Consider the following 26,628-nt stretch of genomic DNA (forward strand, 5'->3'; position numbering starts at 1 on the left):
TGTGGTGATCGGTGTAGCAGCTCAAAAGACAACGATGCTTGCCGTCTTGGCTCTTTTGACGCAACAATGCGGAGTCGGAGAGCGGAAAACGATTTCAATTTTGTTCATGATTTAATTGAATTGAACACAACTTTATTAGGTCCGGCGATTGCCTGAATATTTATGTTATTAGGCAGAAAGTAATAGGTGAGCACCGAGCGACACCACAGACAAGAGCAACGCTGTTTTTTCTCGGTGAAAGAAAATGCTATTCGGTGCTTGCTGACATGGTGGCAACGGTGTGTCTTTGAGGAGCAAGCCGGATGCCCGCAGATCGTGAGGCCCTCACGTATTCACTCCAACCGCAACAAGCGCCCATCGATGGACCGTGCGATTTTCGTTGTAACTTACATAGCTTTTTTTTTCTTTTTTGCTCACTCCCTGTGGACACATCAACGTCAGCAATGTGCGGTAAATGTTAACGTTCCGGTCTTTTGCAAATGACCGCACAACCGTGGTACGTTTTTTTTATGTGTAAGACTAATAATAATATCAGGGGTTTAACGTCCCAAAACCACGACATGATTATGAGAGACGCCGTAGTGGAGGTCTCCGGAAATTTCGACTACCTGGAGTTCTTTAACGCGCACCTAAATCTAGGTGCACGGGCCTCAAACATTTTCGCCTGCATCGAAAATACAGCCGCCGTGGCTGGGATTCGATCCCGCGACCTTTGCGTCAGCAGTCGAGCGCCATAACCACTAGGTCACCGTGGCGGGGCATGTGTAATACCAATTTATTCTATAGGTTCTGATGTCCACGCTGAACTAGGTGCGAAACCTTGTTAATAATTTAATTTATCAGAAGGTTATGGGTGCTGTGTAAATGGAGCTGAAAGTTACTGAACTAATTACTTCCTTTGCGGTACATTACATATGTGATGTACCGATGATTGTCTGTTAGGTCTCATTAATATTGTGTCTAACAAAGAAAAACGAGCCCTTAAGAGTCATCTTCTTTCCTTCATTACATATGTGAGTGTGATGACTGAGCAAGCGCAATAACCCTGTTTTACGATACAGGGGGCGGATGCGGCCATGATTGAATCGCTACCAATAGCATTGCATGTGCTGTTGCCTTGGAAATAATAATATCGGGGGTTTTCCATGCCAAAACCAGGATACGATGACGTGGCACGCCGTAGTCGAGGGATCCGGAAATTTAGACCATCTGGTCTAAATCTGGTGTTCTTTAACCATCTGGTGTTCTTTAACGCGCACTGACATAACACACTATGTGAGCCTCTAGCACGTCGCCTCCATCGAAATGTGACTACCGTTGCCGCGATCAAAGCCGCGATTTTCGAGTCGGCAGCCGAGCACTCTAACCAATGTACCACCGAGGCGGACGCTGCATAGCAAGTCGTTAGACGCAGGGGCGTAGCCGGGGGGGGGGGGGGGGGGGCTGTTCAAAACCCACCCAACATTTTTCACCGCATCAAACCATGCGCACAGCTTCATATTTTAAAACTCTGCAACAGAGCAGTGATTACCTCGTCCGGTCATATCTGTTCACATTTTAACGCCGATGCATGACATCACCCCGTTGGCGGATGCGGGTAGTGTGAATACCGTGAGTATCACAGTGTATATTGATCATGACGTGCCGATGACGACTATGAACACATAATGTCAGCGATGGCGTGATGACGCGTAGGGCAGCACTGAAGGATAGAAAGAAGCCTGCAGGTTCGAAATTTTAAGATAATTTCAACTAATTGAAGTAACGACCCTCAGCCGTAATCGCCTCTGCATTTGTAGAGTGCCGTATGTAATCATTTGCACGGTTTCAGTCCTGCAGTTGTCGTCGACGTGTATTTATTTGTTCGTATTCACTCTGAGCCACATGTTCTAATCCGTAGTTTACAATTCCTTAATTAATTATCTATAGCTTATGCACAGCCATGAACACACTTAACACGAACGCGCCACAGCGTGGTCTGAAACAGTTTGATTGACGCCAGCGCGCGAGCCTTGGGTTGTTGCCTAGGTGTTACCATGGTGTTACCAATACATGCCGACATATTATCCAAGCATACCGATGTATTATTTCATCAACAGCGCCAAACACTTCACGGCTGGCATCATAAAACCAGCCCAAGCCACGCTGCGGAGCGTTCGTGTTAAGCGTGCTGACGGCTGTACTGACCACGTGAACTTTCGGCTAAAAACGATTTTCGAGGCCAGTGATGTTGAAGAGCGGCGTTACCTTGTCATTTCTGATGTCGGCAGCAAGAGATGTAGCGGAACGCAGCAGAAGCTCATCGGTGACAGGTGGCAGTGGACGAGGCTTTTTCCAGCAGAACCACAGGGCAAACACTAGCCGCGTTACAGTGCACCACAAATATACGGCCAGCTCTACTAGCAGCTCACGACAACTTCCCAAGATGGTAGCCATTGCTCGAAGAACGCCCTGCGAGAAAACGCCAGCCGACGAACACGCCCCACTTGGAGCTATCTCGCATTGGACGTGCACGCGGGAAGTGTCACTTTCCTGTGCCAACCACTCGCTATCGCGGCAATAGCGGAGGGTCGAGGACGTACATACAAAGCGTGCGCGTGTTTCCAGACAGGCTTGCTTGAATGTATATTTATAGCCCAGAGATGTTGTGGTCGCCGCCTGGTGGGAGGCGTGGATGATGTCGCGGAAAAGACTAACGTTCCGACTCTCCATTACTGCCTATAGATAACATGCGCTCGCTTGATCGCACTTCGTAGCACGATGTTTTTGTTCACTTGTTTGCATGTGCCCAGCTTAGGATGTATGACGAAAACTGCAGCGTTCACGTGTCAGATCCCTCGTCAAACGCGAAAAGGTGCCGTCGTTGTAAACACGAAGTGATGCGGGAAAAAAAATACTCACGCCTTGACGTCATTATGTGACCTCATCATGACCTCACCGATGGCAAATTTGTCACGTCATCATGACGCCGCACGATGATGTCGTCCCAACACATCGTCGCTTGCTCAAATGTGGCCCGATCCCGATGGCTGGCACTACAGAACTATGGGAAGTGAACAAATCTTCCGATCACGGAGGCCGTGCAAAAGCACGTTAAGTACAGAACCCTTTCGGGGGAATGGGGGGAGGGGCGTGGGGGCTCAGTACGATCCTCTGAGAAGAAAAAGAAAACGAAGAAGAACATGGCTTTCGCCTTCGAGCGGTTTTAGGTGAATGAATAAGAAACCACCTGACTTTATTAAGGTACTCCGAGCATACTCCCCCGAGGAAGGCGAAGTACCCGACAAGTGGACGGGAAAACGACCGCGGCCGTAGCTGAATTGGTAGAGCATTGGAGGCGTTATTAGAAGGCTGCAGCTTCGATTCCTGCAGGCTGCAAGCTGTCTTTTCCTCCGCTTTGATTTCTTCCCATTTATATTATAATTACTGCAACACAGTTAAAAGACTACAAATAACGTCCCCCATGCATTCCTTGGCTTCATTGCATGTTAGTTTCCATACACCTATCTGGAGTTCACGGCCGGGGCAAGAGTGCAAAATTCACCGCCGTGCTCCGATGTAAACATTGAGAGGCCGAGTGCTCACGGTAATCAGCAAGCGCCCTTCGTCGTAGCTTATATGTGCGTGACCTTTTTTTGGTTCCGAACATCGTGTGCAATCGGCATCGATGCCCGCGCTGCATCGTGGATGTGCTTCGAGAGCGCTGACAAGGTTGCGTTGTTCTGTCGCGCTGCCAAGCTGGAGGATTAGGTTTCCGTTCCAAGTCACGGAGGCCGCATTTCAATCAGCACGAAACGTAAGGACACTCGTGCACTTAGTTTTAAGAGAACGTTCGCGAAGCCCAGATGGTGAAATTTTATTCGCAGTCCTCCACTACGGCGTGCCTCGTAATCATATCGTCACTTTAGCACGTAAAACCCCGCAGTTGCATCATTAGATTGTGATGCTCTCGAGAGGCCCCTCTAGGAGATATGGTAGTTTCGCCTCCACACGCTTTCTTTGTATCGCATGCATCCACGTGTCTGCAAACAGCGTGTCTGGCGGTGCGCCGAGACCATTATCTGCAGACAGTTTGCAAAAGTCTCTTCAGTGTCGAGTCTCGCGAAGTATCTTGAACGCGCTTATCCTAGAATACCACCCCGGCTGTTGTATCGCTCTTTTTCGTTCGTACCCGGTCATTCACCCCGTTTAGTTTCACGTTTTCCTTGCAGTAATTTTAGCGCTTCTGTTCACTGCGAAAACATCTTGATGCTAACTGTTGAAACATCTTGATGTAACTGTCTATAGCTGTCGGCTGGCGTCGTCGTGCAGCATCGTAGAGCGGCGCTCTCCGACGCATCTGAACCTTGTTTAGATAACATTTCGTAAATTATTTCTTGCCTGTTGTTGCATTATCGCTTATAGCAGCATCAAACGGTACGTCGACAAGGCGTACAAGATTATTCGGTGCCTCATTGAGCCGGACAACGCTTGATACACGAGCCACATCATTTAGTGCGCCGTCAAAACAACTCGGGACGCTCGTTTTAACTTTCTGACGTTTGTTTTGCAAACGACTCACGATCAGGAGTACTCCACATGAGGAGAAAATTACCGTTTGCGACGCGGTGGCAGATCGGGACAGCTGTTCGTGCAAATCAGGGCACGCCTACATAATCACTGCTGACTGTCTGAAAGATACCTGCACCTGCTCCTACTACCTATTTCCGAAAGAGCTATGCTGCTCCATGTGACTTACATTAATATTTTTTTTTCAGATGTGTCGCGCCATTTTTTATTACTGGCAGATTCATTTCAAGTAGCCTGCAGCACCTAGCGCCGTCTTTTCAAGACACCTAGATGTAGATGCGGACATATTTTGCGTGATAAAATGCACCACACTTTGTCAATACCAAAAATTAGCTAATTTATGTTTAGAGTTTTTAACACATGCTTCAACTTCGGAGTGCATGTAAGCCAAGCTGTGGTGAAGATATAACCATTGAGCAGGTATATTTTGTTAACACTGATTTATTGAATTAAGCTGCGAAAGCCACGTATTTCGACCTGTGATTAAATCTCTTGCTGTTCTGATTAAGTGCCATCTTTATCACAGCGATGCTTTCGTGTAAGTGGAAGCCCCGCCACGATGGTCTAGTGGTTACGGCATTCGACTGCTGACCCGAAAGTCGCGGGATCGAATCCCGGCTGCGGCGGCTGCATTTTCGATGGAAGCGAAAACGTTTGAGGTCCATGTACTTAGATTTATGTGCACGTTAAAGAACCCCAGGTGGTCGAAATTTCCGGAGCTCTTCGCTGCGGCGTCCTTCATAATCATATCGTGGTTTTGGGAGGCAAAACCCCAGATATTATTAATTGTGTAGGGGGCAGTTTGCCCAGTCTAAGGTTTGTTACTCAATCTGTCTAAAGCTTCGTTGACTTTGGATGGTAATGAAAACAATACGTCTACTGCCTTGCGAGACTGGCTTGGTAAACTGTGGAGCAATAACCATCGCATCGCAGAAGAGCGGTTACGCGGCCGCCGTGGAAAGAGGCGATCGTCGACGTCGAAGCAGGAGAGTCCTTGCCGTGACGTCACATCCCCGCCATTGCAGCGACACCAGTGTAGGCTCTCGGTTCTAATATGTGTAACTGAAACGACGTTGGTCACAACAATGCAGCACAAGAGCGTGGTCATGAGTCATAATAATTATTGTTGGGGTTTAGTGTCCCAAAACCGCGATATGATTATTCGACACGCCGTAGTGGAGGGCTTCGGTAATTTAGACCGCCTCGGGTTCTTTAACGTCCACCTAAATCACGAGCTAATTACAATCACTGCAGCTTCGCAATTGGCGTAAAATCTGATTGCACAGTTTAATCGAGCTTGGCGACATCCCAACGATGACACTGGTCACTCACCCCGAAAGAACTTGTCCTTGGTCTGATTGGTTCTTGCTATGAAACGAACACCCGTGTCGTCACGCTTGCCTTTTTTTTTATCCCTGCTTTGTGCGCACCTCTTTAGCGGAAATTATGTCTCGCTACATAACTTCTACATTTGCTCACGCAGTTCATGGTTGCGTTTGCTTGCTGGCCTTTCGTCATTGCTCGCACATCAACTATGGAAAGGTGCCCAGTATAGCGTTTCCGTTTCATCACTTCCTCGAATGTGCAAGCCTGGCTGGTGGAAGCTTGGCACGAACCGGTAGATGGAACTAAGCACCCGCTGTCCTGTCGCCCCTGTTGATTTCATCAAGAAGGAAGGAAAACGGGAGAGAGGAGAGACAGGGATGTTAACCAGTTTGGCATAACATCAATCTTCCCACCTATATATGGGTGCTAAACTTGGGGCGTAAACGAAACCTTTCGGGTCGAAAGAAAGTGCCGCAAGGACGTCAAGCCAATGAAGAATAACTGCGGTATTGTATGACATGAAGTTTCACTATTTAAAGTGCGCCTTGTAGCTACGGGTGGTCTTTCCTTTTTTCTACGTCATCTAGTTATGCCGGGTCACTTCTTGACAGCGACGCATTCCTTGACAACGATTCCTTGGCGAAAATGATCGACGCCGTATAGCCGTGGGGCGGCGTCGATGTCTTTTGTATTTATTCCCTTTATTTCTCTCTATTTTCTCTTTCTCTTTCTTTCTCTCTCTCTCTTTCTCTCTTTCTCCATTTCTCTATTTTTCTTTCTGTCACTTTCTCTCTATCTCTCTTTCCCGTGTTTCTCGTGCTGCATTTCGCTGAGCAGAGTTTTCGTTTAACGCTCGCACCGGCTGTACTCGGGAGTACCTGTGGAGTTTTGCACGAAGCACATGTTACCGATAGCTTAAACAGTTCCGCTGTGAAAACTTCTCCGCGCATGTGCAGGTACGGAGCTCCAACCGTCACTTTGGCACACGCGGGGGTCTACGCAAGAGATAACTGTTCAGACGCTTCATTTCGCCTTTATGCAAGTCAGTCCATGACTGGCTCACGCGTGCGCTTCCACTATTATTTGATATGCTAGGCCTCGACCATCAGACGCGTTTCTTCACTCTTGTACCTGTAGAATACTGCGCAATTATGGAATTTTGGCGCCCACTTACAATTTCGACAACTTAAAGAAGTTCAGTGTGGTGATGCTCGTCCTGCGGGACAAAAGGACGGACGGACAGTTTATATTCTTTTATTGCGTCAGCAGAAGCATTAGAAGCTCGCAACTGCACTAAATAAAAATGTACATGAAGTGTTTTGTACACGTGGACGTCCAATGCCATTTGTGAAAACAAAATATTTTTACGACGTAGACTCCAGTATGCACAGCATACACACGAATCCCTGCACACAAGGTATTGTCCTTGAGGCGCATTTGTCCTTAGCTGCTACACGTACCTGAAATACCTCTGTTGCCATTCTAGTGAACTTTGGAGACCGTGACATTCGGGTCAGCAATAATAAGCGTCAGTTACCCGAACGTCAGACTCTCCCTTTAAATTTCACCGAAGGGTCAAGCCACCCGCCGAAGCGGTTCTCGATTTCCCTGGCGACAGCCAGGCACAGCCTGTCATTTCCCCTCTTTGCGACAACTTGAACGCACAAGGGCAAATTATCCGCTGACCGCATCACAGGGCACACTGTGACGGGAACCTTGAACAAATTGAACAAAGCCGTCATGCTGGACGAATCCATAAGTGCCAAGTCTTGATTCTGAAACGGGGCAACGTTCGGGGTAGCGGGCAAAATCAGAACCCCGTCGTCCCCTAGCGTCTCTTCGAGCCGGTCGCGGGCATTTTCTACGGACGTGACGTAGGCTTCCCCCTCCTTCTTCGAGCGGAAGCTGCAAAACCACGCTATGACACATGCGGCCAACGCTGCGAGTGTGAGCCGGCCAGCTCCCACTAGGTAGCGGAGCAGTTCGACTAGAGTGTTGAATCCGCCGGGCCTGTACATCTCGGCCAGTGGCTTCGGATCCTTGACACCTAGAAACTTGAACCACAGAAACGCGCCAAACCGCTCCTCGAGCAGCTGCAGCCGACTCTCTGCGAGTCCGTGCGCCCCCTTCAGGTACTGCACGACCTGCGCAACGTGTAGAGACAAGTGACTTAGTAAAAATTACGTGATCTATTTTTAATTATCATGTTTAATTTTAATGAGCATAGGGGCTGTAAGAAAAGCGTCAAGTTCCGGATTGCCAAACAAAGGCATTAAACAGGTTCCAGTGCAAATGTCTGGAGGGCCCGAAGGGGCTGCGGAAGCAATTATTTGCAACAGTGTATCTCACCAGGTCTAGAAGAGCTTCCTTCTGAGCAACGGTTACGTTACTGGTGGTGCACAGTGAGTAGCTTTGCTTACTGCACAGCGAAGGCAATATTGCGGTAGCAATTATATGGACAGTCTCGGCTGGTTTTTGCCGTCGCCGTCGCCGGCGTCATACACCGTATATGTATAAGTATGTGTATATATATATATATACAAGTCCCAAAGAAAAAACATTCAGAAAAATGCTTCCGAAGCGCGGAATCGAACCAGCGACCTCTCGCTCCGCAGCGCGTGGCGCTAACCACTACGCCAAAAAACGCAGATCCTTCAGGTCGCTAACCGCAAGCGTTGTATACACACCCTTTACCACAGTACTCAGAGACGGCAGGCGCTTATAAGCGTTTCTTCATTACCAGCGAGATGGCGCGAGGAGCGCACCGGGCGCACTTAAAAGTCGTCGGCCAGCTCGCTTGCTTCTTCTTCTAATATTTGCGCAGGAAGAACCTTGCCCTTCCGCTGTCTGCTCGCGCGGTAGTTGCTGCCGGGGGCAGATGTTTCTGCAGCGTAGAAGCGCGTCCATCACGGGCCGCTTTTCTTGCTATCGCATTCATTGCTTCGCCCTTGCGGCGAAACTGTGACTTTTTATTGTTTGAATTAATTCCTAAGATTTGTTTAGGTCCTTACATATTACACAAAAACATGTCCTGGTTCAACATCAAACTTCAGCGCAAGGGTTCCAGAGCTAAGTATGAAAAAAAGAGGGTTGTTCCCCGTCATAGGAATCGGACTGACGCGAAAGTAAAACGTGCCCTTACAAAAGTAACTGAATGTTTACTGTACATTGATAGAAGAGAGTTTGCACAATGTATATTGATGTCTGGCAGCTATAGCACCGTTTAACGTGGATGCACCCACTTTGATTGGTGGTACATCTCCATACCGACAACTAACGTCAATGTTAAATTATTAAACAAACCCTTCTAGTAGTTGTAGTAGGTAATGGTGAAATCGTAATCAGAGAACGAGGTGTGATAGCCAGAAGAGCGCTGCATATTGGACGCACAACTTGGTCGCCATCCCGCGGCATGTTAAAATGTGATTGTCACAAATTAGCGGGTTATAAAGCGCGCGCGAGGCCGCTTTCAAACTGCCACGAGACAGAACGGCGCGAACCGCTCGCCAAGAAGCGCGAAAAGACGAAAAAACAAGCATCAAAAGACGCCGGCGACGCCGGCGCGCCGCATCCTCTTCACCCAATCGAGCCAGGCGCAGACGACGCGATCAAACGCCCGGCAAATCCTGGATGTTTCTAGAAGGAAGGGGGGACGCATCCGCGAGCGATGCCGCCGCGATTCGAACCTACGAGAAAGCTCTCGCCCTTTCCCCAGGCTTAGCTGTACTGCACGCCGAAGAAACATCCAGACGCTTCTAGAAACCGGGGGAGAAGGGATAAAAGCGTGCAATCGGAGACAGCGAAGGAGCGAGCGAGTCAGTCGGCCCGGTGATGGTGAAGTTATGCGAAGTGTGGCTCCGTTAGCCAAAGAAGACGTGTTTATGATGGTGTGCGGTCGGCCGATCGTCAATTTGGAAGAATTGGATGACGACGCCGTGTGAGCCGTGACAAGTCACGACGACGGTTGAGCTACGACGATCAACGCTGGAGCTGGCGTGAGTGTTTCCTTGAAGAGAAGCATTCGATTACCGTCCAAGTATTGTGGACTGGATACGCCATTGTTTATTCAGGACTTTAACGGTCATTGAATAGTTTAATGCATGTGATTGCATTTGTTGCGTGTGATCTGTTTGTTTAGCTCCCGTTGTGTAAACACCATCTGAGTTATATTGTGAAGTTGTAACTGGTACCAGCCGAGTGCTAAAAGCTACTCAAGATGGTACCAGCCGAGTGTGCACGTGTTTGTGTTATTTGTATTGCCTTAACTGAGAATATATTTCGTTTTCGTTGTGTTATCGACTCTCGGCTCTGACTCGGTCTTTGGACCACAACCGGCGTCCGCTGGCGCACCAAAGGACCAACCCTAAATTGTCGGCGCTTTCGTGGTGCGTTTCGGGGGGCCGATACGTCCGCCCTTGGAATCCGCCCGGCGATTGCCATCCCCATAGGGCTGACGCGCTGGAGTTTTGAGTACTGTGGCGGAACCTGGTGCCGTGCGCCGAAGTTGCTTCGGTAGTCAAAAATGGACGCCGACCGGCGAGTTACGCAGGTCTCAGTTGCTTTAAGCGTTTTACTTAATTTTGCGCCTAGTTTTCAGGCTCAAAAAGCGCTTAAAACGTACGCAGGAACTTGTCCGCTATGCCTGCAGAGTCTGACATGTTTGACGAGCGATCCCTGCTTCAACAAACCGTGCCGAAAGGTGGTCTGGGCGACGGCTCTGAGCAGCGCGCGGTCCCGAAGCGCGGTCGCCGCCGTTATTGTTGCGTGGATAATTGCCTCGAACATGGGGGTAAGGATCCTAATGTGCGGTTTTACTGGTTCCCCTGAAAGCCGTACGAAGTGGAGCGACGGAACCGCTGGATACGTGCCGTCCGACGCGTGAAGTGAGTACGCGAGCAAAACGTGGTTTGCAACGTAACGTGCTGAATACTTTTCGTACGCGCGTGCACGCGTTTATATATGTATATATTCCCTGTGTGCAGTCCAGACGGCACGCCGTGGCTGCCGACGGCGATCACGAGGATAGCCGGCATTTCGTGCGAAACGAGAAAAACGATGCCATGAGTCACCCTGCGTATGTGCCTACGATTTTTCCGGCAGCTTACAGCCGGCTGCTTCCAGCGGCCGGCTGTAAACATTGCGCGCCGTCGCTTCTCGACCGCCACCGCACGCTGACAGAATTTGACGAATTCCCTAGAAGCAAATGTTGAAAATTACGACCGTGCATGGGGAAAAAGTGTGTTTGCGACTGAATGCGGCAGAAAACGGCTCACGACGCGAATGCGCTCATTCGGGCCGCCGACGGCTAGCCTTCGTCACTGGACCTTTCTTGATTCCGTTTCGTCGTGTAATGCAAATCATGTCGGCTTTCTTAACAGCAATCTTTTCGTTTATGCACTGTCGTTAATCGCGCGAGCATGCCTCGTAAAACTTAACTCGAGTTCAACGTCGTATGAGATTCGCTGCACTTGCGAGTTGCAGCGCGCCGAAATGGTTCCTTCAATCTCCTGCACGTCGTAAACATACTTGACGATGACGAGCTTCTTGCGGTTACGCAGATTGCTTGACCTGAAGAACTCAGCCACGCCAGAAACTGGCCGAGATCCAAAGCGCAGCACAACCGACAGCGGCGGCTCCATTGCGCATCTGAGCTTAGTGCTGCATGCGGCCGCCAGTCTGACTACTCGAAACCAAAGAACTTGTCGTAGGGGGCGCTTTTTAGCACCGTTTTCGCAGCGCCGCCTGGGCAGCCAGTCAGGCCTATTAACGGGATAAGTGACAGTGATTGAACACAACGGCCGGACTAGAGAAAAACGCAAAGCGCGTCGTGCCATCCCCGGGCCGCGATTTTGCTCGGGGCGAGCGCGTGAGCGGGGAACGCGGTGTAACAGCCAGGTGAGGCAGACGCGCGTCGCAGAGCTATTTTAGGGGCGAAGCTCCTTATGGCGGCACCCGTTCGTCCCTCGTAGTCGTAGTAGTCGTAGTGCGTAACCAGTCTTACGCTTTGACCTCCAAGGTGGTGCCGGTGGGAGATTTTTCCTGTGCGTTGTTGAACAATAAAAAATTCGCAGCGTGCGCGTTAACTAAAAGCCGAATTCTTCTGTCTCTCATTCCCCATTAGCAGCCATTGGCATGTTCCAGTAGGAAACGTTAGTAGAGGTGTAAGTGTTAGCTAAAAGCCGACTTCTTCTGTCTCTCATTCCCATTAGCAGCCATTGTTTACCTCCAAGGTAGTGCCTGGTGAGATTTCTCCTGTGCGTGATTAAACAATAAAAATTTTGTTCAAAACGCCGTTGATTGATGAAATAAACCAACGAAAGACGCCAGATGTTTTGTAAAAGCAAAACGAAAGAACGCCAGATGTTTCTAAAGCAAAACGAAAAGACGCCAGCTGCTTAACGAAAGACGCCAGATGTTTTCTAAAGCAATGGTTTTCTAAGCAATGAAAATTCACAGCGTACATGTAAAATTAAAGTGAGCTGCAAGTCGTCATAACTCATCGAACCTTTAGTATAAACGCGCCCGATCTCACGTCGGTGATGATGTACTGGGCAGAATTCACGGAAGAACGGTTTACCGATGAACCTCCGCAGCTTCGCCCACTCATCATCATTCATTCACTCCGTGGATATGCTGTGATTTTTTTTTTTTGGTTTGGATTAGCGTGATGCTATGAGCGAGGCCGACGCTTTTACGACGCTTGGGCTAAGGCATCGGCAAATTTGAACTTCTATCGAAAACGCGCCGAATGGGACGGACGTGTAACGCGTTGCAGGTGCTAATCGCGGAGGCCACAGTAATGACGAATTACATTACTTTACCGCTCCCAGAGGGCAACACCACCCCGCCGACCGTGAGAGTGGTAGATATAAATGGCGCGTTTGTAAAGCCTCTAGAGTCTGCGACCGTGGCGCAGTGGATAGCGTGCCCGGCATCTGTTGTGGACCGAGCGGTCGTGGGTTCGATGCTCGTTGACAGAACTTGTTTTCTTTGCCATCTGATTGTGTAAGTTTTTTCGATGTCATTTCCGTGACGGAAATACGTCACTGAAGTTTTGGTGGACCCCGGCATAAAACACTTTCGTGTTAAAAGAAATGGATGAAAACGGCCGTGCATGCAACAAGGAAAAGACGGCAGGAGACGAAAGAAATAGTGGTGACCAATCAGTATAGCAATAACTGCTCAGTTGGCTATACAGCAGTGTGGGGTCTCATCCTGCTGTTATAATGAAATCTTCAAAGAATCTGTGTGGGAATTCGAGGAAAATACTCACCCGTCTAACAGCTCGACGAGCGTCAGGGACCACACGGCTGATGTAGAAGCTTCCTTCGTTGTCCATGTAAAATAGCTTCAGTGTTTTGAGATTCACCTACACAATAATTAAAAACTCGTTTTAATTTATTCGGAGCTGGGACAGTCTATTATTTATGCAACGTATGCTCGGCAACGCGATGTTGCATTCGGGTGTTACAACAACTTTGTATCTGAATTTAACCACAAGGCAATAGAGATCGCACTGAAATATTAGCAGCGCAGACTAACGGGACACAGAAGGGGAACACAAACAAGTAAAGTTCCCTTTCCCTTCGTGTTTTTTCTGGTATATATTATCTTCTGCGAGTAAATCCAAGTTTCAGTCCGCGCTTGTTTGTCTTTCCTTCTGTGTCCCGTTAGTTTGCGCTGCCAATATTTTGGTATGAACCTATAAAAGCTAGCCCGCCTTGCAACCCTTCTGCAATAAATAGAGATACTCTGCGACCAATGGCATCATTAATGGGAAGAAGGGTGCCTCGAATACTCCCCCCCCCCCCCCACCAGGCGGCATATCTTTGCTGCGCTAATTGTTCGCTGCATTTCGTTCTGGACATGTAGTATAATGTTGGAATGAACGTTGCACAAGTAAGCTTCCAAATTTTGATGATGAGAATGCCATATTTATTTTGTGCACCGCACTCTTAATGCGGTTAGTAGCGCATGACCTTCCCCATTTGAAACATACGGGTCTGGCTGCGATTGATCAAGCAAGGCCTCATCCAATTCCATGTTTTCTTCAAATGGTGAGAATAAAATCCTATAATGCCTTTAAAATTGCATTAGGAAAGCTACTTGCGAGAGTTGACTATAAATAGTTCAAACTAGTTGGCCGAAAGAAAAGAAAGGGAATGGCTTAAGTTCCTACTCATCACCTTGTGTTAGAATGAACTCAATAGGTGTGCTTAATGAATTAAGTGGTTCATTTCTTCGATCACAAACTCTTCTTTGTTTGCGTCCTTTACAAAGAAGAAATCCGCCTAGGAGAAAGAAAACTTTCTTATTCCTTAATTTTCGCGTTATAACCGCCATTTTTAAAGCTGGCAAGTGATAGGAACAAATTTGCCCAGAACAAGCAGACAGCAGCATATTTTTTTTCATATCCCAGCCATACAATGACGAAGTCTAGTTCTGGAGAGTTAATTTTCGAGAAAATGTTAACTTTTCCTTTCCACAATATTGCATCACTTGCTTTCGCCCACTTTTTCTGCAAAAATTGTACTGATCAATAGTTCCAGTCAGTAAAAAGGCATACAAATTATCGCTCTCTTTGGTTGCATGGTTGGCTGTTTTGCGTGTTCATTTACTGCATGCGGAGGTTAGCTTGTCAATAAGGACGGGCAAGTACTCCAGCTGTGCATCTCACTAACGTTTCAAGAATCTCCTTCGAAATGTCTACGAGTTTAAGCGTGAGGCCTGCTTCAAGGCTATTTTCAGCCATTCGGGGAACACCATCTCACACTCACTCGTGCTGAAATCAGCTTTCCTCTAGAACGATGATTGAAAATGAGGTGAAGAAGATGGTGAAGGAAGATGATCTTTCTAGTGAAGTGTTTCACATCGGAAACTGTGTCTCGCCTCTACTTCACGATTTTTGAGCATCAATACATAAAATATTTCAGCGTAGGAACACACTGCAATTGCGTGCATTTTAGGAATGAATCGACACTTTGCGTTACCTGGATTTGCTCATAATTGCGTTCATTAAGTGCGCAAGTGCGGTTATTCGTAGACACGCTCTACGATCGAGCCCCATAATATAGTACGCACCTTTTCATTTAGCCTAAACACGTCGGTGGTATTTCCTGCCAGTACTTTGAGTAGCAGCGGCAGGTCTTCCGCAAACCTAGTCATTGGTCCGACGCAGTTGTACTGCTCCAGGTTTTCTCCGACATCCGGGAGCAGGCCAGTGTTGGGCACCACTCCTGAGGGTACGTAGCGTATAGAAAAGACGAGGGTCAGCGCGGCAGCAGTAGCACCGCAGTCGCCTTCATTTAAACAGACTTGTCGAAAGACGCAACGCTAATGCTCTAACAGTGAAAGCGTGCGTTCTCAGGAGATCTCAGGACTGTTTTCTTAAGAGAAAGAATATAAGAGAAGTAGAGAATATGAAATAGGCTGTGAAGTGATAGCTTCTTACGCTGTTCATAGAAAAATTCTTAGCCCCACAGGGCAGACGTTCATGGGAAGACTAGGGCTTGCAGTTATGAGAAATCGTGGAACGGAGAATGTCGCTGGAGACAACCTTGCGACGTCGCTTCCTTGACGAAGACTTGTCAAAATGTTTGCGGCAGCGAATTATTCTATCTTCAATAATTTCTGATGAGTTGACTTCCAAGGGTAAATTATTGGAAATAACGAGCTTAATAGTTTGTCTGTGGTGCTGCAAGCGTATGATCAAATCTACGCACGCTAACATTCAAGCAAGTACTCCAATTTGACATGTGGGTGAGGTCTCGTACGTGAATTGCCACTACGGCTGACGACCAAAACTCCGTATCACTGAGCAAAATGCGAGGCACTGCAGAAAATAACGATAAATTACTAAACTGACAAATAGCTAGATTGGCATTTATTACCAGCTGTTGGCTTGTGGCCGAAGATGCCGCAGTAGGCGGCTGGTATTCGCACGCTTCCCCCGATGTCCGTGCCCAGACCAATTAGGGAGCCAGCCGATGCAAGAAGGCTTCCCTCTCCACCTGTGATTCGCGAAAAGAATACGCGCTCAAACAACATTCTGTGCCCAGTGTATACGACAAGTTGGTTCAAACTGACACAGCAATGGCGCCCAATCAAGACCCGGAGGAAGGATACGAGATAAGCAAGCGTTATGTCATGGATGGTAAGGTTGCACAGCAGCACATTGGCTTCGGCCGCCCGCCTTATGACAGGCTCCAGCTCAATTTCGCCAACCTAAGCTGTGCACTCAAAGCACAACTCAAGTGTATACCTGCATGCCACAGCCGCAACCACCCTCCCCCCCCCTCCCACAACTGCCCAGAGGTGTTGTGTACTTAAGCCACCAGAACCAAGCGAGCCTTTCACCATTCTTGAAGGCATGCGACATGCGGTGTAGACGGAAGAATCGCAAACTGCTGACGCTTCCACCGGTCTGCGCAAGTTTCATTATTACAACCTTGAATTTGTTTTAAGACGGTTTCAGCCGCTATAATCACCACATGTCCTGAATATCCCACTAATTTCAGCCTCTCTCCATGAGAGAATACAGCCTCATGCAGGGCGTGGCTACACTAGCTACTTACGGCAGAACGCAAACAAGATACTATTGTCTGCTCAAACAATTTTGTGCGTCCCGAACTGTAACCCAACAAAGGTTTATCAATGCTTGTGTTTTGTCCATTTGTGCTTCCGTTTGTCTTCATTTGATTTTGCGATATTTCAATTTCAATCGCACGTACATGAAACTCTGGCAGTAAATTGGAGCACTGGGGTTATGGAGATGGTTTCATAGCTTCCTAGGACTCTCTATATCTCAAAGAAGTGAAATTGCTGAGGTTCGGCAAGAAGGGCGCCCAACAACTCACTTACGTGAGCGCATGAGCCATTTTGTTGCAAATTCAGTGGCAGAATGACCGCCGGGTGCCGTGAATGTCGGGCGCTCAGTCCCGCGCTCACGGCACATTTTAATCATACCTAAAGGTCCAGCAACTCACAACCATAATGGTCCAAAGAACCAAAAGAAAGCTGTTTTCTTGAAAGTAAAACGGAGAAATACTGACGAAATGACATAAGTGCAAAGCATGATAACTGTAGACGATAGCTGAGACCAGTGAATGGGCCCCCGTGCCAGTCGTGTATGAACCACTCACCGCTGCTTCCACCTGGGCTGCGGCGCGTGTCATGTGGGTTTCGCGTGCAGCCGTCTACCAGGTTCTGCGAATCATCCCACATGCAGAGCTCGGGCACGTTGGTCAGAGCCAGAGGGATGGCTCCGGCTGCCCTGAGGAACGCCACGGTCGGGGCATCTTCCACAGCACGCCGTCCATGCCAGAAAACGGAGCCCGCGTCCTGTCGCATACCTGCGAGGCCAACACAGTTCTACAGCTTAGATCCCAGCATCGCGCTTCCTTTTCGGCCACTCCCTCTGCAGGCATGCACAATTCATGTATTGTCGGAAATAAGGCCAAAGAAATGTGGCTAAATTGTGGAGTGAGTACAGCTTATATGGCGTTTCTTGTCAAGAATTAGGCTGTAAGCGTCTTTTATGAAATGTTCCTCAACAAGAATGCTAGACAGATTGCAGGTTAACTTTGCGAATGCAAATCCAAATGCGAGAACCAGCGTGCTGTTTTGGTGACGGTGGCGGACAGTTATCTTGTGGACATGCCGGAGCTTACAGTTTTCTTTTTGTTCTCATTGTTCGTACGCATTTGACATATATGGGACATGCAGCAACAGCAATTTCTTCACCATAGGTCGGCAAACTCACTCATGAGCCGACTGACTCAGACTCACTCAGATTCAGATCGAGCCGTGAGTCTGAGTCTGAGTGAGTCTGGGTGAGTAATATGTTGGTGAGTTTTAGTCCGAGGAGTCCGGTTGAGAAAACTTTGACTGAGTCTGAGTCCTAGTGAGTCCGGTCACAGCCCGAGTGAGCCCTACGCGCACAATATATTTCTTGAGTGAGCATGAGCGAGCTCCACTTTTTTCGCTGATCTATGGTCCCATCTACTCAACTTCAGCATTATTATGGACCTTATGTCGGATCACGTTTATGAAAAAAAAACTAGCGTGCATACGCCAGGTCAGTATCTATTGTTCAGAGGCATAAGTTACGAATGGAGGGCGGGGGGGGGGAGGCGGGTGCCTTGACCTCCGCATGCAAACTCTTTCACGAGATCTTCATAAAAATATCTCGTGTGTGTCATCTCTTTCAATAAAAATGCCCTTACTGGATTGGAACCACTGGTAGCTCGTATGTGAAGGTACCAGACCAATAGCACCAAGTAAAGCACCGATTACGCGAGATATTGGGGATAAAAAGCACTTACGCCATGGTCGAAGAAGCTAACTATATGATAACGGACTCATGAATCAACTCACTCAGACTCACTCAGACTCAGATCGAGCGGTGGGTCTGAGTTAGTTTGAGTGAGAAATATGTTCGTGAGGTTGAGTCCGAGTAATATAAGCCCGGCTGAGAAAATTTTTCGTGAGTCTGCGTTAGAGTGAGTCCGGTTGAGGGAAACCAATGTTCTTCACTTACCGACCTATGTTCTTCACTATCGAGTACACAACACATCTAAGAAGAGGAACTCTTTTGCCACCTTTGACATAGACGACTGTTCAACGTGTGGGCAGACATGTATGCGCAAAAATGAAACCCATGACAAAAAGTGCGTTCTGAGTCTTCATTTTTGTTGTTGTTGTTGTTGTTGTTGATGTTGCTCGACTTTCACTATTTGCGAAGGGCCTTCACAGGGTTTACCTATCAATTTGTTCAAAATTTAATATTCCAGCAACCCGTAAATAACCTTTGATGGCGATGCTGTTCTTGGCAGTGAATGGCAACCCCAGCAACGGTTTTTCTTTGCTCATCTGGCTCGTGCTCATGGTTCCCGACGCCACCAGTCTGTCGACGTCCTTGGCATCTTCGAGCGCTTCTTTGAACCTCTCCTCGACGACAGCGTTGATGATGGGCTGCACTTCCTTGATTCGCCTGATGTAGGCCGAAACTAGGTCGAAGCTTTTGATCTGCAAGGGAGAGAAGCAAAGTGGTACAAGTGCGCCTATTGTTCGTTGGTGTTGATTAGATATTCAATGCCAAACAAGGTGTCTTCTCTATGAGACAGCTCGAAGGTCCAAATATTGTTACGGGGAGAATATATTTACAGTAGATATACAAAGAATAAATTCAGCGGCTGGCAAGATGGCGCCCAGCTTGCGGGGTCTGTCAACGTCGTCTTCTTTCTTGTCTTCGTCGTCCTTTTCAGCCCGTTACATTACGTGACGATGTACCCAAACACTGTGCTATCCTAAATTTTCTGAACATGCCCCTCAGACAGTGCAGAGAAACCCTCAGGCTCCTCGGAGACAGACATTACAGGCACATTTCACCGTGCACTTAAGCACCACTAGTATTCCAAAGCAATGACAGGCCAGGTATATGACTAACTTCAATATACATGAGTACATATATCGCAGCAGGGGTTTGAGGAATGGCCAATTGACATGTGTGTTTTGCTCAGTATTCCACGATAGTTTCTTCCTTCAGAATACACATATGTATTACCCCGAGTTGTCGTTAACTTTCTCATATGCTTCGTCCTCCCTAGCACGTCCAAGCAGAAGACTGACCACCGCAGTTCCGGAAGCAAGAAGTGGACTAGTGTCGATAACATCGTAGCCCGGATTCTTGCCTGCCAAACAAGGCAAACGTGTGCGTTCAAGCCGTGGCTCGGCAGGTGCTTGTTGATACTGGAGCTGCTGTGAGTGTGTCGAGTGGGGAGCACTGCCGCAAGTTGTAAAAGACTAGTTGAGGAGGGACGAAGTACAGAAAGTGGACAATTAACGAGCAACGATAGAAGACATTACTCGTCTGCCTTCGTCAGTACTCATTGTTTGTTCCGCTACGACCCTCCTCAGGTATCAAATACCCATTACTTCTAGATGTAACACTTGTAAAGTTTACGATTCTACTTTTTGATTCCCTCCCAGCCAAACTACATCAGCGCGCACGGTATCCTACCTTCTGTGCAGTGCACGGCTCGACTACTTATTCAGCACGCTTTGAAGTTAGGTAAATTCGTCTTATTTTCATCGTTCTCGGACGACGTTAAATTTCTGGTCTAAAACGTCCTTTCTGCTCATCATGCGATCGTTGACAGTGCGTGTGCCGAATTTGTGCACGTGGAATCGCCTATGCGTGAGACCCCCCATTACTCCAGTCATTCTCTCTAACTCGAGTTGTGGTTGCCATGGACGCTGATACATCTCCTTTCCATTCCGCTGTTTTGCCCTTTTCTTGCGACTCAGTTTTCACCCGCAGAAGCATTCGCCTTCCGCAAAAGCTTAAGCCTCCTTTCATTTGCGGTTGTTGGAATTCAGAATGCCTACGAAGCCGAGTTTGCACTATACAAGTCGGCTTTCTCAATCACTCACTGTGATCCGTAGTCATTGTCTGAGTCAACTTGAAGGCATTCGCGAATTTATCCTCGTCCACTATCCGACAACATGACAATGTTTCTTGTTGACAGCGCTACTTCGGCTGCCACGACTTATTTGCCATTTCTAGACGTCTCCAGTCATCGAATGATTCATATTCTCCTCTGTTTTCTCAGCTCTTCGTTTCGCTAACTACCTTATGCATATTTTTAATCTCACCAACTTTCTTGCGGCGTAACGCCGTTAGTGACCTTGATACCCTACGTCGTCAGTAACACTGACACCGGAGTATATTACCTTCAAGCCGAAGTTTATATAACATTTTACACGCATGAACGCCGTGTCATCGACATGCAAGTGTACGATATGCTTCATCGTGAAGTGACACAGCTAGCCACAAATGTTTAATCTACCCCATCTGTTCTGGAAAAAGAGTGATAGCATCGCGTACTGCATAGGCTATCGGCGCGTTTAAAATCATACACTAAACATGGCTACTGCTCAGTGGAGTAGCCAGGGGGTGGCACACCAGATCCGTGCCCCTCCCCCCCCCCCGAAATTTTAGATGCGAAGCATCTCTTGCTCGGGGGTATGTCCTGCGGCGTTGGCCTGGTAGTCCGCACTCACACTACGCATGCGCAACTCTCCTCCTTCCCTTTCTCCAACAGCTGCGCGTTACTCTCTCCACTTCTCTATCAGCACCTGCTTGCGCTTCGTCACCCTCGCGGAGGCTCGTGCGTGGCCTGCGTCGCTCACGGCGGACCTGCGCGCATTGTGCCACTTGCAGCGTCTCCACCGAGCGCCTGATGCAGGTCCCCTCCTCTCGCGGTTACGTGCTGTGCCAAACTCACGTGTCGGCTAACTTATCGACGTGTACGACGGTGTTGTGGCTGACGACCCCGCACGCCTTTCGCGCTGGCCACCCCCTCACCGTCGAGTGCCCCTTCGAGTGAACTTGCACCTGCCGGGCATTCGATCCAAACGCCACACCCCCATCAGTGCCATTGCTCAGGAGGCCGCGGCGCGGATGTATGAGGACCTGGCCGGGAGGACGCAGGTGTTCACCGATGGGTCCGTCCTGCAGGATCGCTCAGCCGCGGCCGCCTGCATAGCCCCTCAGCTCAGCTCGGAACGACAGTGCCGCTTGCGATACTGTGCATCCTCAACAACAGCTGAGCTAGTCGGGCTCCAGCTGGCTGCAGACCTCCTGCGCAATTCGCCGGCCGTCACGAGCGCAGCAATCTTCTGCGACTCAAAACCTGCCCTCCGCCAGCTCGCGAGGGAGGAACGAGGCCCCCTTCTTGCTCAGCGTGCCGCTCTCAGCCTGCTGGCCCTCCAGGAACGAGGCTGTGATGTGGTCCTTCAGTGGCTCCATTCACACGTCGGCATCGCGGGCAACGAGGCTGCAGACGAACTCGCAAAACGAGCACACTCCGCCGAGACTTCGCTGACGGATTACGCCAGCTCGTTCGACTCGGCACGCAATAACCTTCGCCGGGAGCTGGTGCGCGAGCATCCTGACGCACGGGTCGCCTCCGGACACCCCCCTCCTCCCATCCCAGCCACTGGTTTCACTCGCCGCGAGCGCGCACTTCTTGCCCTGAGGACCGGTTCTGTGTGGCCCGCGGAACGCAGGCATCACTTCGCGGCGCCGCTGCACCGAACTGCACCGATTGCGGCGCGATCGAAACCCTGTGCCACCTATTGTTTGAATGTCCTTCTCTCAACACAGCGCGGAAGCGGCTCGCCATGAAGTACCGCCTCGTCGGACTGCCGTGTGCGACCCTACAGGACTTGCTCCATCCCACCGGCCACGTGCACCGTCGCCGATCAGCCCTTGCGGCCCTACTCGCTTTTCTCGAGGATGCCGGCCTAGTCGAACGAATTTTCTAGCCGCTCACCACGGTGACTCGGAAGCCCGTTCTCCTGCCCCCCCCCCACCCCCTCACTGTTTTTTTCCACTCATACCTTTATTTTTCTTCTTTTACCATACTCTTTTCACTCTCACTGTCCCTTTAATCCCCAATCCCCCATGAGTGTATCGGTTGAGGCGTCCTCACCTGAGAGACAGTTATCGTGCACTCCACACCTAATTTCCACTTTCATTTCCTTCTTCCTTTTAAGAATCACCTCCCCCCCCCCCCTGCGTTCTGTTGGAGCGGGATTACCTGCGTGTGATCCGCATGTGCCACGGTCTTTCCTGCAGCTCTCGTGTGGCAGAAACACTTGCGGAAGCTCGTGCGTGGCCTGTGTCATTAACATCTGACATGCGCGCCCTCTGCCACATGGAGCGCCTTCACCGAGCCCCGGACGCCGGCCCCCTACTCATCAGACTGCGTGCAGTGCCCAACTCGCGCGTCGGACGAATCCTCGATTTCTACGACAGCTTAGTGGTCGAGGAGCCGACGCCCCCTGCTCACTGGCCCGCCCCACACTGCCGCGAGCCCCTGCGAGTCTCCCTCGAGCTCCCCGGTGTCCGCTCCAAGCGCGTCACCCCTCGCTGTGCCATCGCTCAAGACGCCACAGCGCGGATGCACGAGGACCTCGCCGGTAGGACTCACGTCTTCACTGACGGCTCCGTACTGCAGGACCACTCTGCTGCAGCAGCCTGTGTCGCCCCCGAGCTCGCCACTGACGCCCAGAGACGCCTGAGCTACTGCGCCTCCTCTACCACGGCCGAGCTGGTGGGTCTACAGCTAGCTGCCGATCTCCTTCGCGAGTCGCCGGCGGTCACTGGCGCGGCCATCTTCTGCGATTCCAGGGCAGCCATGCGCCAACTCGCGATGGAGGACCGCGGCCCTCCGCTCGCTCAGCGCGTCGCCCAGAGCCTCCTGGCACTTCGTCAGAGTGGTTGCGACGTGGTCCTGCAATGGTTACCATCCCACGTCGGCATCGTGGGCAACGAGGCGGCGGACGAGCTCGCGAAGCGAGCACAGTCCAGCGCGACCCCGGTCACGGACTACGCAACATCGTTCGACACGGCGCGCGTCAACTTTCGCCGTGAGTTGATGCGAGAGCATCCGGACGCGCGGATCGCCGCTGGACACGCCCCACCTCCCCTTCCTGCAACTGGCTTCTCCCGCCGCGATCGCGCGCTCCTCCTCACCCTGAGGACCGGTTCGGCGTGGCCCGCGGAACGTAAACATCGTCTCCGCGGCGCGGCTGCACCGAACTGCGTCGATTGCGGCGCGGTAGAAACAGTTGCACATCTCCTCTGCGAGTGCCCCGCCCTTGTCGACGCACGGAAGCGGCTGAAAACTGAGTACCACCGCCACGGCTTGCCCTGTGTAACCCTACAGGACTTCCTGTTCCCCACCGGCTACGAGGATCGCCGCCGTGGCGCTCTTGTAGCCCTGATCTCCTTCCTTCAACGCGCGGGCCTGATCGAGCGGCTTTTCTAAGCCGCTTGTACAGGGTCGTGTGTTGCAGTTTGATCGTGTTGCGGAGGCGGGAGGGAGGCGTCTCGTTTGCCGTTCTAACCCGATCGACACGGTAGACCGGGCGCTTGTCTCCCGCCTCCGTTCCAATCACTACCTCATCCTCTTCTCTCTTTCTACCGCCTTCATCCCCCCCGCCCCCACGAGTGTTTTGGTTGAGGTGTCCTACACAGAGACAGTTATCGAGCACTCTTCCCCCATTTTCCCTCCTTTTCCTCTCTACCTATACCAAGAATAATAAAGAATCACATCTCTCCTGCGTTCTCGCTTCTGCTCTCGCGGCGCATGCGCTACTCTCCTCTAGTCTCCTCTCCTTCAAGTGGTAGAGCGCTGAGCGCGTTCAGTCCAGCGCTTGCTTCGGTTGGCTCCTCTGAAATGCGGGCTCGACATGCCGAAATTCTCTCCTGCGCAGCGCCGCGAAGAGCTCCAGCGCATGCGCGTCCCCTCCCCCCCTCTCTCCTCTCCTACGCTGCCCCCCTCTCGCACGCCTGTCGACCGCGTTCCCTGCTCGCCCTGTGAGAATTAACGGTCAGGCTAGAGGGAAGACATGAAGCGCGTAGTGTTGCTCTTCGCGTTCCACGACGCGAGGTCGGTAGCGTGCCCGAGGTCGGTAGCATGCCCAACGAACGCCAACGGAACGCGATCGTGCAAGTGCTCCGGCTTCGCATCGTCTCATGGTCCCCTTTAGCGGGAGATGGTGTAATTTTTTTGCCATAGCATACGGAGCACAAAATGACACTCTTCAAGGAGATGCCCCCTCCCGCCCCCCCCCCCCCCCCCCAAATTAAATTTCTGCCTACGCCCCTGCTGCCGTTACGCCAAATCTACGACGACCTCCAGCTCTCTGTAGTACCTGATGTATTTCGTAACAAGCCCGATACTTATATAAGCGCACCATTCGAAAAAGGCCCGAGCACTACAAGAGCTCAAACCTTAGTCAGGAGCATGCAAAACAAAATGAAAGTGCTGAACGAGCTGGGCTATAGGCATCTGTGTTTTATTTATTTATTTATTTATTTATTTATTTATTTATTTATTTATTTATTTATTTATTTTCCGCTTATATGTGCTTGATGAGCCATGCATGTGTGATAAAAAATTCAATGTTTCAACAAATAGAGCAGCTGCGTCTCCATCCTTGCGGGGTTAAGCCGCGCACGTGAAATGACAAATTAAACGGAGCAGTAAACCAAAGCATCTGTGTTTTTCGTCCTTGCGCGGTTAAGCTATGCGCGTGTGATGACAAAGGAATAAAAAAACGAAAGTAGCAGCTGTGTCTGAAAATATTAAGCGTAGCAATTTTTCCTTGCTGCGCTGGCATAATGCGTGTGTCTGAACATTTTTTCAAACTCCTTTGTCAAAGCCATTGTTATATTTGGCTGTGTCATTGGGTGTCTGCTAAAAAAGAAAGCCGGCCGTCTGAGTCGGTTAGTGAAGCTGCTTTTAAATTGAAAAGCGTCGTTTCTCCGGTAAGGGGTAAAAATTTAGGTGTCGACGCATTTTCCAAGGCAGCCGAATCACGATGAAAAGTCACGTTACCTTGCCATTTCTGATGTCGTCGGCAAGAGATGTGGCAGAACGCAGCAGAAGCTTGTCCGTAACAGCTGGCAGTGGTTGAGGCTTCTTCCAGCAGAAACACAGCGCGAACACAAGCCTAACCGCATTGCACCACAAGAATATGCCCAACTCCAGAAGCAGCTCACGACAGCTTTCCAAGACGGGGGCCATTGCACGAAGGATGCTCCGTAAGACGACGCCAGCGTATACAAGTATATGCCGCTTATCGCTGCGCGCAGAAGTAATCTTAGAGGCTTCGCTTTATCTCGTTTAAGAGAGGCACGCGGAGTGCGTACTTTCATATCAGTTGCTCTCGACAGCGCACAAATAGCGGACGCTCGACGACTACACTGCGGTCGCCGGAAAAAATGCAGACAACACAAAGGGATTCCCGTGGGATAGGGGTGTATTGTTTCAGGGCGCGTTTCGTCGCTGCAAATGGCAGCTGCGGCTGCCTCGCTCTGTTACTGGCAGTGCTTGTGCATTTTGTGAGTAGAAGCTGCTGAAGTAGGAAACGATATGTTGTTATTTCGCCGAAACGATGTGCCATGTCGGGGCAATTCATAATAGGTAAACAGGCGCACTTCTCAAAATGCTAGCAGGAAGCAGGTTATCGCACAGTCTGCAAATATTTGAACGTTAGCAATTCTTTTAAGATTATTTACCTCGCTTTTTCCTCAGAGCTCCGAAGTGCGCTCAGTAGAAGCATTTGTTCATTAACAATTTGGCGTCCGGTGAGGCCATTTGAAGTCGTGATTTAGCCGCAGGTAGAAATATTCTTTGCTTAAACATTTCAAGGTATAAGTGCATGAATTAGAACTATGAGGCCTTTATTTGTGAATGAGGGGAACCATAGCCGAACGCAAGTCGAGCGCCTCGAATGTTGCAGCGATTCAACTTATATCTTTTGCTCACAGTTATACTATACTCTGAGTATTATTCACATGCTTCATCCTCTCACCTGCAAATACTCATCATCACCATTTGGGTCTGAGTAACGCTGCTCAGGCTCGAGGAGGAATAAAGAAGTCTTTCGGCTTGAACGCCGCCTCACATGTGGTGGATTGTGCAGTACGGATCCTCGGTCCTCTGACTCTACCGGTGGCGCTCCGCCTTCCACTTAAATACACCCCTAGAGCTCCGTTCAGGTCGCCGTTTGCACTCACAGACCTCGGCAGTGTCGCAAGACGAGAGCTCCAACGCTGGACCATCCACGACACTGGCCCCGCCGGGAACCCCTTCCTGCTTGGTCACCACCCCTCAGTAGGATCCACCGGTGTTCGCTGGCCCTCATGGGGACGGC

General features: G+C 49.9%; 1 protein-coding gene across 13 annotated transcripts in view; it reads right to left on the reverse strand.

Annotated features, from left to right (window-relative positions):
- Positions 1 to 25,692, reverse strand: part of LOC119383728 (fatty-acid amide hydrolase 2) — a 116,742-nt gene extending 91,050 nt beyond the window's left edge. For 2 of the 13 annotated variants that reach the window (XM_049412643.1, XM_049412641.1), the window contains exons 1-7: positions 25,308 to 25,668; positions 18,702 to 18,921; positions 17,037 to 17,246; positions 15,786 to 15,905; positions 14,977 to 15,131; positions 13,169 to 13,264; positions 7,551 to 8,039 (exon numbers count right to left, since the gene is read on the reverse strand). In XM_049412643.1, coding sequence (XP_049268600.1) covers positions 7,551 to 8,039; positions 13,169 to 13,264; positions 14,977 to 15,131; positions 15,786 to 15,905; positions 17,037 to 17,246; positions 18,702 to 18,921; positions 25,308 to 25,496 — 1,479 coding nt within the window. In that variant the 5' untranslated portion in view covers positions 25,497 to 25,668. Of the gene's footprint in view, positions 1 to 2,247; positions 2,601 to 7,133; positions 8,040 to 13,168; positions 13,265 to 14,976; positions 15,132 to 15,785; positions 15,906 to 17,036; positions 17,247 to 18,701; positions 18,922 to 25,307 lie in introns of those variants that run through there. The other 11 variants (XM_049412650.1, XM_049412647.1, XM_037652003.2 and 8 more) reach the window with 10 other exon arrangements.
- Positions 25,693 to 26,628: the final 936 nt, after the last annotated feature.

This window comes from Rhipicephalus sanguineus, chromosome 2 (genome assembly GCF_013339695.2).
Source record: "Rhipicephalus sanguineus isolate Rsan-2018 chromosome 2, BIME_Rsan_1.4, whole genome shotgun sequence".
Classification (NCBI taxonomy): Eukaryota; Metazoa; Arthropoda; class Arachnida; order Ixodida; family Ixodidae; genus Rhipicephalus; species Rhipicephalus sanguineus.